The sequence below is a fragment of the Solanum stenotomum genome, chromosome 5, assembly GCF_019186545.1.
Source record: "Solanum stenotomum isolate F172 chromosome 5, ASM1918654v1, whole genome shotgun sequence".
In the NCBI taxonomy this organism is placed as follows: domain Eukaryota; kingdom Viridiplantae; phylum Streptophyta; class Magnoliopsida; order Solanales; family Solanaceae; genus Solanum; species Solanum stenotomum.
Genome location: NC_064286.1, coordinates 9,623,851 through 9,643,071, shown reverse-complemented (window position 1 = coordinate 9,643,071; position 19,221 = coordinate 9,623,851). Strand labels below are relative to the sequence as shown.

At 37.2% G+C, this 19,221-nt stretch overlaps 1 protein-coding gene across 2 annotated transcripts in view; it reads left to right on the top strand.

Moving 5' to 3' along the window:
• LOC125864461 (vestitone reductase-like) overlaps positions 1 to 18,555 on the top strand; it is a 71,664-nt gene extending 53,109 nt beyond the window's left edge. For both annotated transcript variants that reach the window (XM_049544475.1, XM_049544474.1), the window contains one exon: positions 18,188 to 18,555. In XM_049544475.1, the coding sequence (XP_049400432.1) occupies positions 18,188 to 18,332 (145 nt within the window). In that variant the 3' untranslated portion in view covers positions 18,333 to 18,555. The remainder of the gene's footprint in view (positions 1 to 18,187) is intronic.
• Positions 18,556 to 19,221: the final 666 nt, after the last annotated feature.

Genomic DNA, 19,221 nt, shown 5'->3' with positions numbered 1-19,221 from the left:
CTACTAAGTGGATCCACTAGTCTATGTGAAAAGGGTACATCTAAAAAGTATGACCTTGTTCTACCCATGGTGGCTATATGGTTTTATGGAGATGTGAGTTATCTGAACTCATGCTCGCCCCCAACTCGGTGCTCAATACTACTCTCAAAATATACTAGTTCTTATGTTTTAAAAATATACTTATTTGGTGATTAGAGATTAGTGCTCAAAAACTTAGCTGTGATTTCTAGATGTTTAGAAGTCATTTAGAGTAGTTAGAATCAATGGAAAGTGTTAATACACTTTAGAATAACTTAAATAGGCTAAACGACGAAAAACTAGTGAAAAACGACGTTTTGGGCACATCCCGGGCACGTCGCGCCAGCCTTCAACTTTCTAGGGCTCATTTCTGGTGCACTGCAGGCACGCCGCCCAGGCCTTCCTGGCGGTATGGGGGAAAGACGCGCCTGGCCCTCCCCAGGTGAGTATGACGAATTTTTTTTCTCGTTTCTAATCCTAAATCATTTTAATCCGATTCTTTTTCTCAAATTCACTTTAGATTCATGTACCCAACAAGTGTACCTAAGAACCTAACACAAAACGACTCTATAATACGGCGTAACGATCTCAGAAACTTCCCCATATCAACCAAATTCAAGAACAACATCAAAATCAAGAATAGATATCAAGAACTTCCACTTTCGAACTCTTTTAGGAGGAATCCATGCTGAAATAAATATGTTTGGCACGTGGGAGAACGATCCCAATGTTATGAAAGCCTCATATACTTGGTAAGAATAAATCCTTGGCGAAAACCACAAATAAATGGATCGATCTTGATGAATCTTCCCATTTCTTCTTCTTTCTCCTCTTTTCTCCTTTCTCCAAGCCCTAGTGTAAATTTCCAATTTCTAAAACTGACTAAAATTTGATTTGACCCATATTAAACTCCTAAAAACGGATCAAAATAATAGGACAAGGAAAAGACTAGAATACACCTTAAAAATCCGGATTGGACATTTCCTTATTTGAACAACCCAACTTCCAAAGGGCGTATCTCACTCATAAGAACTCGGAATTGCGCAAACTTGGCGGCGTTGGAAAGATAATTCCAGGAGCTCTCCAACCATATCTAGAAGTACATATAAATCATCCTCATCTAGGAGTTATGGCTGTTTGTAGTTGACCAAAAACTCACTTTTCCTAACTTAAACAAATTTCCAGATTTGTCACTATTTCCAAAAACAATTATTTCAAGTTCTTAGCATCTTCCTAGCTATTTCAAATTGCGAGATGTTACAATATATCCCCCTTGGGAACATTCATCCTCGAATGAGATTACTCCAACTGGGTTATGGGTGGTAATATCAAGTTCAAACACCCAACAAGCAAATGCAAACAAACAACATGCGCACTCATAATTTAAAGAGTACTACGAAGAGAATTAGTACCTTGGTCTGCATTTTCTCCGGATCCAAAGAGATGTGGATATCTCTTCTTCATATCCTCTTCAGCTTCCCAAGTTTCTTCTTCAACAAATTGGTTCCTCCAAAGGACTTTGACTGATGCAACCTCTTTTGTCCTTAACTTGCGAACTTGGCGATCTAGAATCTGGACCGGAATCTCCTTATAAGATAAACTATCTTTGATCTCAATATTTTCAGTTGGTATAATCAATGAAGGATCACCCATGCACTTCTTCAACATGGAGATGTGAAACACCGGATGAACTGCTGCTAGCTCTTGTGGTAGCTCCAACTCATAAGCTACATTGCCCATCCTTTTGGATATTCGATAAGGCCCAATATACCGGGGACTAAGTTTCCCCTTCTTACCAAACCTCATAACACCCTTCATAGGTGAAACCTTTAGATATACCCAATCATCTACTTCAAACTCTAACGCCCTTCTCTTAACATCAGTGTAGGATTTCTGATGACTCTGTGCCATTTTCAACCTCTCTTGAATCACTTTAACCTTCTCCATAGCTTGATAGACTAAATCTGGTCCTATCAACCCTGCTTCACCAACTTCAAACCATCAAATAGGAGATCTGCATCTTCTCCCATAAAGAACTTCATATGGAGCCATTTGGATGCTAGAATGGTAACTATTGTTATAAGCGAATTCAATAAGGGGTAGGTGTTCATCCCAATTACCTTTGAAATCGATCACTCAGGCCCTCAACATATCTTCTAATGTCTGAATAGTGCGTTCTGCTTGCCCATCTGTCTGAGGATGAACGATAGTACTAAAGTTCACCTTCGAACCCAAACTTTTCTGAAAAGATTTCCAAAATTGTGCAGTAAATTGTGCACCTATATCTGAAATAATGGAGACTGGAACCCTATGAAGTCTTACCACCTCCTAAATATATAACCTGGCATAATCCTCTGCTGAATGGGTAGTCTTTACCGGCAAAAAGTGGGCTGATTTTGTCATTCTGTCGACAATCACCCAAATAGAATCATGTTATCTGTGAGACTTTGGCAAGCCTGTGATGAAATCCATATTAATCATCTCCCACTTCTATTCTGGAAGTTCTATATTCTGAGCCAAACCACCGGGCCTTTGGTGCTCTACTTTAACATGTTGGTAATTTGGACACTTAGCAACAAACTCTGCAATGCCCTTATTCAGGCCATTCTACCAATACACTTCTCTCAAATCGCGATACATCTTTGTGGAACCCAGATGAATGGAATATCTAGAGCTATGAGCTTCCTCCATGATCCTCTCTTGGAGTCCATCCACCATAGGTACACATAATCTACCTTGATATCTCAGGACGCCATCTCCCCCTTGTTCAAAAACTAATACTTTTTGTTTATGAACATTTGCCTTCAATTCAAGCAAAATAAGGCCTTGGTCTTGCTTGCCTTTTACTTCTAACACTAATGATGATTCAGCCCAATTCATCACCACTATTCCTCCTTCTGTGGAATCCATGAGTCTGACTCCCAAACATGCAAGTCTATGCACATCTTTTGCTAACTCTCTCTTTTCTTCCTCAACATGGGCGGTACTACCCATAGACAACCTGCTTAAGCATCAGCAACAACATTAGCCTTACCTGGGTGGTAAAGAATACTCATGTTGTAATCCTTGAGTAATTCTAACCACCTCCTTTGTCTAAGATTAAGCTCTTTCTAAGTGAACACATATTGAAGACTCTTGTAATCAGTGAATACATCAACATGAACACCATACAAATAATGATGTAATGACGCCATATCTTCAAAGCGAATACTACAACAATCAACTCTAAGTCATGGGTTGGTTAGTTTTTCTCATGAACTTTCAACTGTCTAGAGGCATAAGCTATAACTTTACCATTCTGCATTAATACACAGCCCAAACCAACTCTAGATGCATCACAATAGAAAACAAACCCTTGAGTACCTTTCGGTAAGGTCAAAACTGGGGCAGTAGTCAACCTCTTTTTCAATTCCTGAAAGTTTTTCTCACAAGCTTCAGACCATTGAAATTTCACTGTTTTCTGATTCAACTTGGTCAAAGGGGATGAAATAGATGAGAACCCCTCTACGAACCTTCTATAATAGCCAGCTAATCCCAAGAAACTCCTAATATCAGTTGGAGATGTGGGTCTAGGCCAATTCTGTACTGCCTCAATTTTCTGAGTATCAACTTTAATTTTCTCTCCAGACACAATGTGACCTTAGAATGCCACAGTCTCAAGCCAAAATTCATACTTAGAGAACTTAGCATATAACTCTTTATCTTTCAAAGTCTGAAGAACTATTCTGAGGTGGCTAGCATGATCTTCTTCATTCCTAGAATAGATTAGTATGTCATCAGTGAATACGATAACAAACATATATAAATAAGGTTTGAAGACTCTATTCATAAGGTCCATGAACATTGCTGGTGCATTAGTTAAACCGAACGACATGCCTAGAAACTCATAATGACCATAACGGGTCCTGAATGTTGTCTTGGGAATATCACATTCCCTTAATTTCAACTAATGTATCCAGATCTGAGGTCTATTTTCAAAAAACAAGAAGCACCCTGAAGCTGATAAAAAAGATCATCAATTCTCGAAAGAGGATACTTATTATTGATGGTAACCTTGTTCAACTGACAGTAATCTATACATATCCTAAGGGAACCATCCTTCTTTCTCACAAACAAGATCGAAGCGCCCCAAGGTGAAACACTTGGTTGAATAAATCCTTTATCTAATAGATCATTTAACTGATATTTTAACTCTTTTAACTTTGCTGGTGACATTCTATATGGCGGAATAGATATAGGACAAGTATCTGGAAGAAGGTCTATACCGAAGTCTATCTCTCTCTCAGGAAGGACTCCGAGAAGATCATCTGGAAAGAGTTTTGGAAACTCTTTTACTATTGGAACTGACTGAATAAGAGGTACCTCAACACTTGAGTCATTAACTCGGACTAAGTGATAGACACACCCCTTGGAAACTAACTTTCTTGCCTTAAGGTACGAAATGAAAAGACACTAAGGCACTGCTGAACTAATTTTCCACTCTAAGACTGGCTCATTTGGAAACTTAAACTTGATAACTCGAGTTCTACAATCAACTAAGGCATAACAGGCATGAAGCAGTCCATACCAAGAATGACATCAAAATCTACTATGTCTAACTCAATAAAAATTGCCATGGTACTCCTGTGATTGACGAAAATGGGATAATCACGATAGACTCGCTCTACTAGAATAGACTCACCAACAAGTGTAAAAACACTAAGTTGATCAGGAATAACATCAAAATTCATAGCAACATAAGGAGTTACAAAAGACAAACTCGCTCCTGGGTCTAGCAAAGCATAAATAATAAAGTCAAAGACTTGGATCATACCAGTGACAACATCTGGCGAATCCTCTTGCTCTTGGCGACTGGTGATAGCATATAGATGGTTTGATCCTCCGCCAGTACCGGAAGTAGCCCCTCTAGGTGCAGCTCTGTCTAGTAGAGCAACTGAAGAAGACTGGGCTCTATTGCCCCTATTACCATTTCCCTGCTTATTCTTTGGACAATCTCGCATGAAATTCCCAGTCTTACCACACTTGAAATAATCGATAGAGCCCTCGCGACAAATACCTGAGTGGTTTCTACCACACTTGGCGCAGGCAGGAGGCTTACTACCCCCCTTGCGCTACACTACCCTGAGAATAGACAGGTTTAGCTCTGGATCCTAACCATAGTACTCACGCTTGTTCTTAGGTGCAGGTGCACTAGCAGATGATGGAGCAGGTCCCTTCTGTTTCTGTTGGAAAGATGATCGGTGATATTACTCTTTTGCTGCCCAGACTCATTCCCTGTCTTAGCCCTCCTGTTCTTGAACTCCTCTCTATCTCTCAGCTTCTCTTCCTTAACCTGTTTCACATAGACCATCAACCTCGAAATGACTATGTCCCCAATAAGCATTGCTGCCCGGCCTTCCTTGCTTGATAGACGGCCCAACCCAGCAACAAGCAAGCTCAATCTACTCCCCATGTCCTTACCCATCTCCGGAGCATAACAGGATAGTTGGGTTAACTTCAACCCATATTCATGAACACTCAGAGAATCCTGCTTAAGTGTGAAGAACTCACGTACCTTGGCCTCTTTCAATTCTTGGGGAAAGAAACGCCTCAAGAAAGCTTCCTCAAAACAGGCCCAACTCGCAGGCAGTGCATCCTCAGCTATACCTTCCTTCCATTGGTCAAACCAAGTCCTAGCAACATTCTTCAATTGATATGCAGCTAGCTCAACCCGTTCAGTGTCAGCAACATGCATCACCTCGAAAACCTTTTTCAGTTCCTCAGTGAAGTTCTCTGGATCATCAGTAGTGCTCGAACCAGTGAAACTTAGAGGATTCATCCTCAAGAACTCACGAATCCTCGAAGTGTCATCCCCTTCTTATTGAGCTCCTCTTGGCTGATCAACCTGGTTAGTAACAGCTTGACTCAGCATCCTAATTGCCTCTCTGAACTCAGTATTGGTCACTTCCCGTTGAGGTTGCACTTCAGGTGCAATGGGTAACTTTTGTTCATCAGCATTCCTTCTAGTTGGATGACCTCTAACTGCTCTTCTTGGAGGCATGATTATCTGAAACACGCACAAGGATGAATTAGAGGGAAACTTTTAGAGATTAAACTCTAATGCACGAAATGAGTGTGAATGAAGTGAAGAAATTCCTAAATGTTGCAGCCTCCTAATTATAGATGTGGTGCGCCTCACACCGATAACTAGGACTCTATAGACACAACTTCATAGACTCCCTAGGACTCTTGAACTATGTGCTCTGATACCAAGTTTATTACGCCCCGAGTCTATACCTCAGACGCGGCTGGCACTCAAAGACCATTGCTGGCCCCAAGCAAACCCTTAGCCTGGCTTACTTAACTCAACGGAAGACAATATTCATATCTATAATGATCAATGAACTTAAGTGGACTTAATAATAAAATAACTGAGAATGTTTAAAGGTTAAACATTCAGCTTAGCCAAAATTGGCAACCCAAGTCTTAGCAATAAGAAATGATAATGAAAAGACTAAAGGACTAACATCTCATTGTCTATGAAGCCTCTAAAAACAATTGAGATGGATGTTGGGACAAGCCCCACAACATTCTAATGAACTAAACTAGAAAACAATGAAATGGATCCTCCGAAATGCAAGGAGGATCACCAACAGACTCTGAACTGCTCACTGGATCAATGATGCGATGGTATGTCGGTCCTAGTTACATGTGTCTGAATCATAATACGATGCAGGTCAACTTGCATCAGTACATTGAATGTACGAGTATGCGAGTTGGAATGCTAAAACAACATAGGCTTGAAAGAGATTCTGAAAGAAACACTTACCTTGGCTCTTCTCAACTCATGAATACTTAACTGAACTCATTTCAATTTAAAGAAGTTTAAAGACATGTGCAATATAAAGAAAATCTATTTAAAACGTGGTTTTCAACTCTGTGTATTTATAAATACAATAATAACTTTGTATGTATGCAAAGATACAATATGAACTCTGAGATGTATGTAGAAATACAAAATAAACTGATGTATGTAACATACAATAACATATGTGGGAGTTTCTCTAACTGACAATCATCACATAGGAGCTATAGTGATGATACATCGATCTTCCTCACACTGCTAGTACATCCTATCCCCGGCCAAAGGTATAGGACCTGAACTATTAAGTGAATCCACTAGTCTATGTGGTTCATCTAAAAAGTATGACCATGTTCTACCCATGGTGGCTACATGGTTTTATGAAGACATGAGTTATCATAACTCATGCTCGCCCCAACTCGGCGCTCAATATTACTCCCAAAATATACTAGCTGTTATATTTTAAAAACATATTTCTTTTGTGATTAGAGATTAGTGCTCAAAAACTTAGCTCAAGGCTATCTTGGAAATCTCAATTTCCTTGCTTGCTTCGTTTAGAAAGCTATTACTCTTTTCTGAAAACTAGCATAAAGGCCCTTTGGAAATCGATGTTTTCCTTTCTTGTTTAGATGTGAAAACATTTTTAACCCTTTGGGAATACATAGTCCCCATATACTTTTGAAGAGTTGAACTTGAATCTTTACTTAACTTGAACTTTAAGTCGTAAAAACAAAGTTAAAAGCATTTGCAAAATACTTCTTGAAAAGACTCCAGGAACTTTCTAGACATGGCTCTTAACTTTCCTTGAATTTGAATTTATGGATTCAAGGTTATGATTCATCTTTCTGGTTGATATCTAGATGTTCAGAAGTCAATTAGAGTAGGTAGAATCAATAGAAAGTGTTAATACACTTTAGAATAACTTAAATAGGCTAAACGACGAAAAACTTGTAAAAAATGACGTGTTGGTGCTCATTTCTGGCGCACTACAGGTGCACCGCCCCAGCCTTCCTTGCACTACAGGGGAACTACGGGGGCTCGATGTGCCTGGCCCTCCCCAGGTGAGTCTGACGGATTTTTGATCTCTCTTTCTGATCCTAAATCGTTTTAATCTAATTCGTTTTCTCAAATTCACTTTAGATTCATGTACCCAACAAGTGTACCTAAGAACCTATATCGAAACGATTCTATAATACGACGTAACGATCTTAGAAACTTCCCCATATCAACCAAATTCAAGAACAACATCAAAATCAAGAATAAATATCAAAAACTTCAACTTTCAAACTCTTATAGGACGAATCCATGCTGAAATAACTATTTTTGGCACATGGGAGAACGATCCCAACGTTATGAAAGCCTCACATACCTGGTAGGAATAAATCCTTGGCGAAAACCACAACTAAATGGTTCGATCTTGATGAATCTTCCCCTTTCTTCTTCTTTCTCCTCTTTTCTCCTTTCCCCAAGCCCTAGTGTAAATTACTATTTTCTAAACCTGACTAAAATCTGATTTGACCCATATTAAACTCCTATAAACGGATTAAACTAATAGGACAAGGAAATGACTAAAATACCCCTTAAAATCTGGATTGGGCATTTCCTTATTTGAACAACCCAACTTCCAAAGGGCATACCTCACTCATACGAACTCGGAATCGCGCAAACTTGGCGGCGTTGGAAAGATCATTCCAGTAGATCTCCAATCATATCTAGAAGTACACCTAAATCATCATGAGTTAGGAGTTATGGCCATTTGAAGTTGACCAAAAACTCACTTTTCCTAACTTAAACAAATTTCCAGATTTGTCACTATTTCCAAACACGATTATTTCAAGTTTTTATCTTCTTCCTAGCTATTTCAAATTGCGAGATGTTACAGAAATCAGGTATGGGGAGAAGTTCTTAGGGTGTGACCACAATATATATTGATATAAATCATTGGGTACATGCTTTCGATAGGAAATTTGCAAGATAATAGTGACTAGGCTAAGCTTTAAATTGATATAAGTTCCCTTTCGGGCAACTTACCCTGTTTCAAATGGGTTCCTCTCGGACACCCATTTTCCACTCGAAGGCCAGCCTACGCCTTACCCCACTCACTCTCTCGAGCTGAGTGTTAGATATGGGACTAGGGCTCACCCTCTCGGGCTGAACATCATGTCAACCCACTCCTTAGGCCATCAGTCTAGTGGTTTTGGTTTCGTAACCTCTCTCTCGAGCAAGCCGAAAACACATGGGTGGTTTTGTATTTGCAACTACAAACCCATTAAATTAAACCACAAGCACTAGGTGAAATCACCATTAAAATACATCTAACCTATCAGCAAGCAAGACCCAACAATAATATCAACACATATTTGCTAAATCACACCCCAAGAATGGGGGCTTTAGCTAGACATGAACAAGAGATAGAAATTTATACCAAAATGAGTTTGCATTCAAATGGGTATGAAGATTTAAGTCTTGATACAAGCTAAGAATCAAGAATCCAAAAGACCCAAACCCAATTTCTTGGAGATGAAACCCTTTGAATCTTTGAGTTCTTCAAAACCCTCTCCAAACTTGGAACTCCAGAGAAAATAAAAGCTAAAATAAAAATATGTTCTAAAGTGAATGTCTCATCTAATTACAACTCTCAACGAGTATTTATAGTTTCAAGAAATAGTGTTATGGCGGATCGTTCGGCGAGGTTAGTCGAGATCGCCGAATGATTCGACGATTTGCCCTTCTTCTCGTTCATCGCCTTCTATACCTTGCCTTCAGCATGTTTGTGTTCTGGATCATTGGGTGGTATATCTCTGATTCGCGAAACTGATCGGCGACACGCTGACTGCTCCTTTCATCGACTTTTGATCCACTTTCTTCAGGGCTTCGTGTACTGGAACAAAGGGCGAAGTGCATCCCTTCGGAGATTCGCCAAGTGTGATCACCGATGCTCAGGCTTCAACTTTCTTTTTAGCATTTTTGTTCCTTTTTGCGCATAAGTGTTCATGCTTCAACTAAAACTTCAAATACCTGAAACTTAAGAGTTTTCATCAGATATTGAGATAAAATGAGCATTTGAGGACACTATTTCTATTAAAATAAAGTCCTAAATGTGTCCAATTTGTGGACTCATCTACACCCCCAACTTAAAATTTTGCTTGTCTTCAAGTAGAACTCAAGTTAAGTTGTTCAAAAAAGATGTCTCGAATAGTGCTACACAAGACTAAATCATGAACATACACAACAAGACTCAAATTACTCATGCAAAGATCAATTGTGTACTCAAAGATTCAAATTGTGACACACTATTACCAAAGATTCTCATGCTCGCAATACTTGCTACTTGTGCAAGTTCAAACTCAACAAAAAACATCTAAATGCCCTCACATAAAGAATGATTCCATATTCACACACAGAGGTTAATCAATTCAAGATCAGGAATCAGATACAATGCTCACACTCAAAAAATGAGGAACACAATGCATGTTTTCACCCATAGGCTTGCCCTTATTTTCCAATCGATCTTTGGTGCGGCTTACTCAAGATCAAAAAGGTCTTTCTAAGGCTTGTAATAGGGCTGAGTGGAAAGGCATGGTCATTTAGGCTCAGTGACTTTTTCTTCATGAGATGTTGTATTCTAAAGGCATCCCCTTCTTTTCCCTTATCAATTCTTTTTCTAATGCTTCTAAGTCATCTTTGTATCCACCTCCATGGATTTCTTGGAAACCCAATTTCTTTTGTACTTTTATTCGACAACTTTTTCTTTCTCATTCTTTTCTTTTCTTTCTCTATTTTTTTTATATGGAGGGTTTCCATTGTTCTGCAACACCATGAGTTAAGGGAGACTTTTCTTGCACTTCTTGACTTATCGTTTTCCTTTTAACCACACCCTCAACTTAGGAATTTGGCATAAGTTGGCTACTCACTAAACCACAAATCAAGAGGATTATAGGTAGTGGGTCAAGTAAGGTCTAGGGTTCATCAAGGTTCTTCCAAAGAAGGGTAAGGCTCAAAGGGTGTTCAAGAGATCTTCACACGCTCACAGGTTGGCCACAAAAGAGGTATATGTCAAATTTGGCTCACACTCTTCAAAAGTTTCCTAAGATCATTTCAAGAGCACACCTTACTAAATCAATCAGACTAACGAGGCAAACTCTAGGTTTATTCATGCAAGGTCCAAAGTACGCTCATCACATAAGGCATCGACACTTAAGTCAAACAAGACTACACACTTTTGCTAATGTGCAACGGTCATCACAAGAGAATCAATTCGATAGATAGCTAAATCACAATGAGATGCAAAGAGTTCACATATTGTCTATGCAACTTCATTTGGTCTTGTCGTAGCCGCGCATTCATGTTCGTTCGATTGAGAGCACTATTCAAGTCACAGTATTGATCGAAACCGAAACTCGAATTTGCAAGAGAACATCCACTTTCAACACAAGAGGTGGCAAAAATTTTGAAAAAGAAAAGTTTTTGGAAGGGTCAAAATGTATTGCAAATTAAAACTAAAGAGGAGCCACAAGCTCAAACATCCACGAGAAACAATTTTAACACAATTATAAATAGACAACCCAAATCTACACACAAAAAAGCATTCAAAACAACACCAAAGATGTGTGGGCCTCACCCCACCACAATAAAACTGTTTGTCCTCAAATGCAAGTGATAAAATATTTAGCGGTAAAAATAAAGAAACTCAGAGCGGAAGGTAAAGAGGGGGTCTTGTTTATGCATTCATTTTATCTGTCTGTGCGTTGGTGTTTGATGCATCAGCTTGATATAAAACAATGGCTCCCAAAGTGTTTCCATTCTGGTTCGCATTGTTTTCATTTGCCTTAGCTTCCGCATCGATGTTAGCCTCACCCCTTCTATCCACGTCATGAGCTGCCAAAAAGGAATCTGTGGCTGTGTAGAATTCGCGTCTCCACGGAGGAATGATGGGATCAATGGGAATCCTTCTTCTAGCCCTAGCTTCCTTGGTATATTTCCTTTGTCTGGCTAGCTCTGCTTTCTTTTTATCTTAACAAAGAGCGAAGTGTGTCCCTTCGGCGATTCGCCAAGTGTGATCGGTGATGCTCAGGCTTCAACTTTTTTCGTTCTTTTCAGCCTTTTTGTTCCTTTTTGTGCATAAGTGTCCATGATTTAACTAAAACTTCAAATACCTTAATCTTAAGAGTTTTCATCAGATATTGAGATAAAATGAGCATTTAAGGACACTATTTCTATTAAAATAAATCCCTAAATTAGTCCAATTTGTGGACTCATCACTAAGCAATGCATATATCAGTTTCTTAAATGGTTTTGGCGTTTGGGAAATCATGTTCTCTCTCTAGGTGTATTTAGTCTTCACCATGTCTTTACAATAGAACCCAAGATCGTCGGTCTAGTTGACTATGCTGGTAGCGACCACTGGATCTCGATTTCCCCCAATCATGTTGGTAGGTTATCTACCTATGAATATTTGGGCTCTGTTAGGTTAAAGGATTTTTGGGGATATCAGGACCGACCCAGCTATGAGATATCTTTAATTTTCAGAGGCGAACACATCATCTTAGAAAACCTTGACATAGTTTGGGAACAAAGATTGGGATAAACTTTGACAACCACATTTGTGGAAATTAATAGCCGTGAAAGTTGATAGCCGCACATGTAAAAATTGGAAGCCACATTTGGGAAGTTGGTAGTCAAATTTTGGTAGAGTTTTGGTGGAGTTTAGAAGCCAAACTTTGTGGAAATTAGCTGCCACATTTGTGTCACTCATGATGTAATCAAGAGGTTCAATACTCTATAAGTAGAGTAGTAATTGAACATTTGAAGATACACCTAAATAGAGAAATAAATAGAGAGTAGAGAGAGTAATCCACATGCTATTTCTTAGTTTGTGAGAAAATAATGTGAAAGTAATATTATTGTGAGTTGTAAGAAATAAAAGAATGTTTTTCTTATAAAAGTGTAGTAGTCTTTTGACACTATCAAGTTTTCATCAATATTATTGTATTACTTACTCGGGTATCATATTTATCCCATTTTAATATTTGGTGTTATTGTTACTCTCTTGTTATTGTTATTTAGTATGGACATTATCCTGGGTGTGATTATCACAACACTGAGGTATCAGATCCATTTCAAATAATAGTTTGTTGTCCTTTTAGTACCCCATCTCACAAGAGAAAATTATGAAAAATGGTGTCTACGAATGAAAGGCATTCTTGACTCTCAAGATATTTGAAACATTGTAGACAAAGGGTATACAAAACCCGTTAATAAGAAAACTCTATCCTCGAATGAAAAGGAGGTCTTGTAAAAGACAAGAAACAAAGATCAACAGACCCTCACTCTCATCTATTAATGTTTGGATGATGACGTATCTGAGAAGGTGGCTAATGGAACCAGCTTAAAAGAAGTTTGAGATATTTTATAAAATTCTATCCAAGGAGTTGATAAAGTAAAGAAGATAAAACATCAAACTCTAAGGTCTGACTTTGGAGTTTTAAAAATGAAAGAATTTGAATCTATTTCAAATTTCTGTTCAAGATTGATGTCTATTGTGAATCAACTAAGAAGATACGTCGAGAAAGCAGATGATGTACGTGTGGTAGAAAAGATCCTTCATTCTCTAACACTTAAATTTGATTATGTGGTGTGAGCTATTGAGGAGTATAAAGATTTAGACTCTATGAAAGTATAACAGTAGGAAGGTTCTCTACAAGCCCACGAAGAAAAGATGAAAAGGAGAAAAGAAGTGACATTAGAGAAACTTCTTAAAACTCAGGTGTCCTTCAAAGGATTTGAAAGTGAGAGAAGTTACAAAGGAAATGGAAAATGGCGAGGCCATGGCGGTCTTGTAGGTCATGGAAGAGGAAGAAGTTATTTCAACAAATTTAATAATGAAGATAAAAATCACCAGTCATTCAGAGGTCATGGCCATGGTTAGTAGGGAGGTAGAGGACATCAAGGCTATCAAGGTACCAATGAAATGAGGTACAAAAAATCTAAAATTGAGTGTTATAACTGTTATAAAATTGGATATTACTCTTGAGAATGTCGTATTAATGTTGAAGAGAAAGTTAATCTTGTTGACAACAACAAAGACGAAGATGAGTCAACATTGTTATTGACACTCAAAGAAGAAGATAAAGATGATTACAGTTCATGGTATCTTGACAATGAAGCAAACGATCATATGTGTGGACACAAAGACAAATATGTGGAGATAAAAAAGACGAGATGATTGATTGATGAGATTTCATCAACCACATTCTTGTCTTCCATTGATTTGAGTTCTTCAAAGTTCAAGTGTCCACGTTACATATGTCAACACCATGCATCATCTTGGACATTAGCCTTCAAATACTTTCCATCGATGGTATTAAGACTCAAATGGAACAACCTATTATTTGCCATATGCACTTAAGCATTTAAGTTATTACTTGAATATCTAAGCCAAATATGCATATTTTTCATATGAATATCATATCCTTTTTCAAGAAGTTGACCCAAATTCAAAAATATTAATTTTCAATTTTGGCGCATATTAAACATTGTTAATCATTTTATGACCACCATCTTTACCGGATATCATAATCATACACATTCCTTCAATTTGGATCCTTGAGGTATATCCAAAAGAAACATTACCTTTCATTGTCTTCTTTATCTCCATAAACTTGTCTTTGGATCCACACATATGATTGCTTGCTCCATTGTCGAGATACCATGAACTGCAATCATCTTTATCTTCTTCTTTGAGTTCCAATAGCAATGTTGACTCATCTTCGTCTTTGTTGTTGTCAACAAGATTAGCTTTGTCTTCAACATTACTACGACATTCCCAAGAGTAATGTCCAATTTTATGACAGTTATAACCCTCAATTTTAGATTTTTCATACCTCATTTCATTGGTACCTTAATAGGCTCCACGTCCCTTACCTCACCATGGCAACGACCTCTGAATGAGTGGTGATTTTTATCTTCATTGTTGAATATGTTGATATAACTGCTTCCTCTTCCACGGCCTCCACAACCTTATCATTGTCCATTTCCTTTGCAACTTTTTTCACCTTCATATCATTTGAACGATGTCTAAGTTTTAAGAAGTTGTTCTAGTAACTCTTCTTTTTTTCTTTTCATCTTTCTTTCGTGGGCTTGTAAAGAACATGTAATTGCTTTACCGTCATAGAGTCAAAATCTATAGACTCATCAATAGCACACACCATATAATCAAATTTAGGTGTTAGAAAATGAAGGATCCTTTCTACCACACACACATCGTCTACTTCCTCCATGTTTCTTCTTAGTGGATTCACAACAGCCATTAATCTTGAACAAAAATCCGAAATGAATTTGAATTCTTTAATTTATAAAACTTCAAAGTCTGTCCTTAGAATTTGAAGTTGTATCGTCTTTATTTTATCAACTCTTAGGAGAGAATTTTGTAAAATCTCCTAAGCTTCTTTTGAGGTGGTTGCATTAGCCACCTTCTCAAACATTTCAGCATCCAAACATTGATGGATGAGAGTGAGGGCCTGTTGATCTTTCTTTCTTGTCTTTAACAAGACCTCCTTTTCATTTGGGGACAAAGTTTCCTCGTTAACGGGCTTTGTATACTCTTTGTCTACAACGTCCCAAAAAAATCTTGAGACTCAACAATGGATTTCATTTGTAGAAACCATTTTTCATAATTTTCTCTTGTGCGATAGGGGTACTGAAAGGACAACGACTATTATTTGTCATGGCTCTTATACCACGTTGTTGGAAAAAATGATAATCACACCAAGGATAATTTCCACACTAAATAGCAATAGCAAGAGAGTAACAACGACACCAAATATTATGATGGGGTAAATATTATATCGAATAGGTAATACAATAATATTGATGAAAACTTGGTAGTGTCAAAAGACTACTACTCTTTTATAAGAACAATACTCTTTTATTTCTTACAACTCACAATAATATTACTTCCACACTATTTTCTCACAAACTAAGAAATAGCTTGTGGATTACTCTCTATTGCTTTCTCTATTTTTTTCTATCTTCAAATGTCCAATTACTACTCTATTTATAGACTTTTGAACCTCTTTATTACATCATTAGTGACATACATGTGATAAGTAATTTCCATAAAGTTTGGCTCCCAAACTCTACCAGATCTTTACCAAAATTTAACTACCAACTTCCACAAATGTGACTGTCAACTTTCACATTTATGGCTATCAACTTTCACATTTGTGGCTATTAATTACCATAAAATGTGGCTGTCAAAGTTGTTGTCAAACTTTGTTCCCACAAGTTCTACAATCATATGTGATTCGGTCAATTGGAAAGCAGAATGTTGCAAGAAGAAAGGGCAGCAAGAGTTTGAACGTGATTTCCAGAAAGCTTACTATGAGGAGGACGAGGAAAGGAGGAAAAATCAAAATTATAACTCGACATGATAGGGTAGAAAAAATAGGTGAGAAACCTATCATTAATAGTGAGCTTGACAATATGGCAGATCCAATAAGGGTGGCTTGAATCAATCCCAAAAGCAAAAAAAGTGCATTGAATAGAAATATTTAGATGCATTAAAACAAGAGTGAAGAAGTATAGCTCAAATAACATCCCATGGAAGGTGGCTCAAGAATGGAACACTTTTTGTAATTACCCAATGACTCCTAATGAGAGAATTTGTCTTTTTTGAAAGTCCTATTTACATATGTAGATCCTTGTTGTTAGTGAAGTGGAGAATTTCTCAAGTTGATGTGTTGCCTTTGTTACTATAGTATATGTCATAAATGAGGCTCTCAATAGATGTTCCTTATGGAATGACTTGTATTATTGACCAGGAATATTCAAAATCCTTGGCTATTGTATAGTGTGATCATTTCAATAACATACTATCATCTAAGAATAAAATTGGTTCAATTGTAACAATGACAAAAACACAGGAGTTTCAGAAATGTGTGGATGATCTCCAAGTGACTCCTATAAAAGCAAAGGAATGAAATTACACTTTTTGCAACAAACGAGATCAAAATTTTTGGAATTTCTCTTAAAAATAGATTGGCCATTTGGAAATCTGTTGTGGCTTTATACATATTGACAGGTTAAGGCTAAAACTTTTAAACCCTTTAAGCTATATTCAATAGTCATGACCCACCCTGCTATCCTATGGATTGTCTATATTGTATGAACTTACAAGGTTCAAGGCACTCGTATGTTTCAATTATGAAAATAAACTCAAAAAATTAAAGTATATTCTGAAAGGTATGAACTTCAATATAGCTTCATATGCTCAGAAGTTGCAGATTGCTAGACAAAACTAAATGTCATTCAGACCTAAATAACAACCCTTCCACAAGAACAGACCTTGAAAAGTGAAGAGAGGCGAAAAATGCTAGGCATCAACAAATGGAGCACGATCTAGATTGGATGATTTACCAAATTATCCATTTTAACCCTAACCCGACCCATTGGACCAGATGAATTCATATCAAATTAAAACCCCAAATCTATCTCTTTCTTTGATACAACATTCACTGAAATTTTCCTATCAAAATAACAATAATAAGATAAATAATTCTTCAATTGAAGCTAATAAATTCCATATTAAAATACTACTTCGTTTATTTACCTAATCAAACAATAATACTACTTACTTAGATCATGAAAATTTAGAATTCATTTTACTAAGTTAGGACGATAATTTACGATGAATGGGGGGCTGTTTAGAGGCGTTTTTGGTTGCTATTGTTCGCCTGACCTTCGAGCTCAAGGTTTTTTAGTTTGTGGTTACTGATTCAATGGCGTGACGGAGGAGAAAAAGGACTGATGGCTGCTGGTTGATTTTTTCTCCGGCGTGGAGCTTCGCCGGAGATGGTAAAAGAAAAAGAAGAATAGTGGTGTTGGGCTCTTATTTGGCAGCTCTTTCTGGTTGGATTTGGTCATCTGGGCTTCATTTTGCGGTGGTTTATTGTGACTGGTTTGGTGTTGTATGGTGGTGAAAGAGGTCAGCAAAGAGAGGGAGTTTGGTGATTTCCGGCATGGAGGAGGAAATGGAGAAAAAGGGGAGGCTATTAGGTGGGTCGGGTCGGGTTAAAATTGGGTAATTTAAGTAAAATTGGGTAATTTTAAGTCAATTTGGAGCTTTTCATCCAATTGAGTGGCACAAATGATGAAATCAGTGATGATAGAGGTAAAAATAACTTCATTTTAATAGTAAGGACATAGTCAATCGATAAAACAAAGTTGAGAGGTATTTTTGACACTTTTCCTTTTTTTTTTATATATAAATGAAAGTTGTAAACATTTACAATGGAGGGAAATAATTAATGCATTGTTATTTATTTGCAGGTACACATGGACAAGTACAAAAGACCCTAAAGGGTCTAGCATGTCATCAAAAAGACTTTTGGAGACAGGATTCAAGTACAAGTATGGCCTTGAGGAAATGTTCGATGGAGCAATTGAATGTTTCAAACAAAGAGACATACTCTAATACCTTTACATCAAGTAAACCTAAGAAGCTTTATTTTATATGAAGTGGATAAGTGTGACGATCCATTTGTTCATCTTGCATAGGTCCCAAGTCCTGCCTCCATTAAGAACATTTCTTGCCTAAAGCGTAAAACTGAAGAAATACAATTCATATTTATGTCTTTTAATTATATGTGTGTATATATTTAACAATTTTTTCACTTTAACGAATATCTTATTAATCACATTTAAGTGAATACGTTTTAAAAATATACCCCTCCGGTTTTGGTAAGAAAAGAAGTTTCTGATAAATTATAATATCAACTAATATCATTAATTTTAATATTTAAAGTAGCTAAAATCTATGCTGCTAGATTAGCTAGAACGATTTGATCCGTGTCTTTTTTTCATGACCAAATAATGGAAATGTGTTGTAAAACTTAAGAATGAAAGAACAATATAAATATGAAGACAAGAAGAATATAAGATAAGTTTTTATTTTTGAGTGTTCACCAAATCTTCAAGTGTATACAATATGAACTCTTATACCTCTATTTATAGTCGACATAGAGGCATACAAAAGGTTGGTAATAATAAACATGACATTAATCATGAATATAATGGAGGAGGTAATGGAGATGTAATGTTACAAGAATAATGGTTATAAAGGTGGAGGTAATGGAGGCTATGGTTATCTTTATAATTGAGGAAAGTTATGGAAATAGTGGGTGAGAGTAACTTCTTGGTGTAATGGACATCCACACTATAATATTTTATAACGCTCCCCCTTGGATGTCCATAGATAATATGTCTTGTTAAAACCATACTAGGAAAAAACCTTGTGGAAAAAAATCCTAGTGAAGGAAAAAGAGTGCACAAATCTTTTAATATGCTTTGAATGTTGCCTCGTT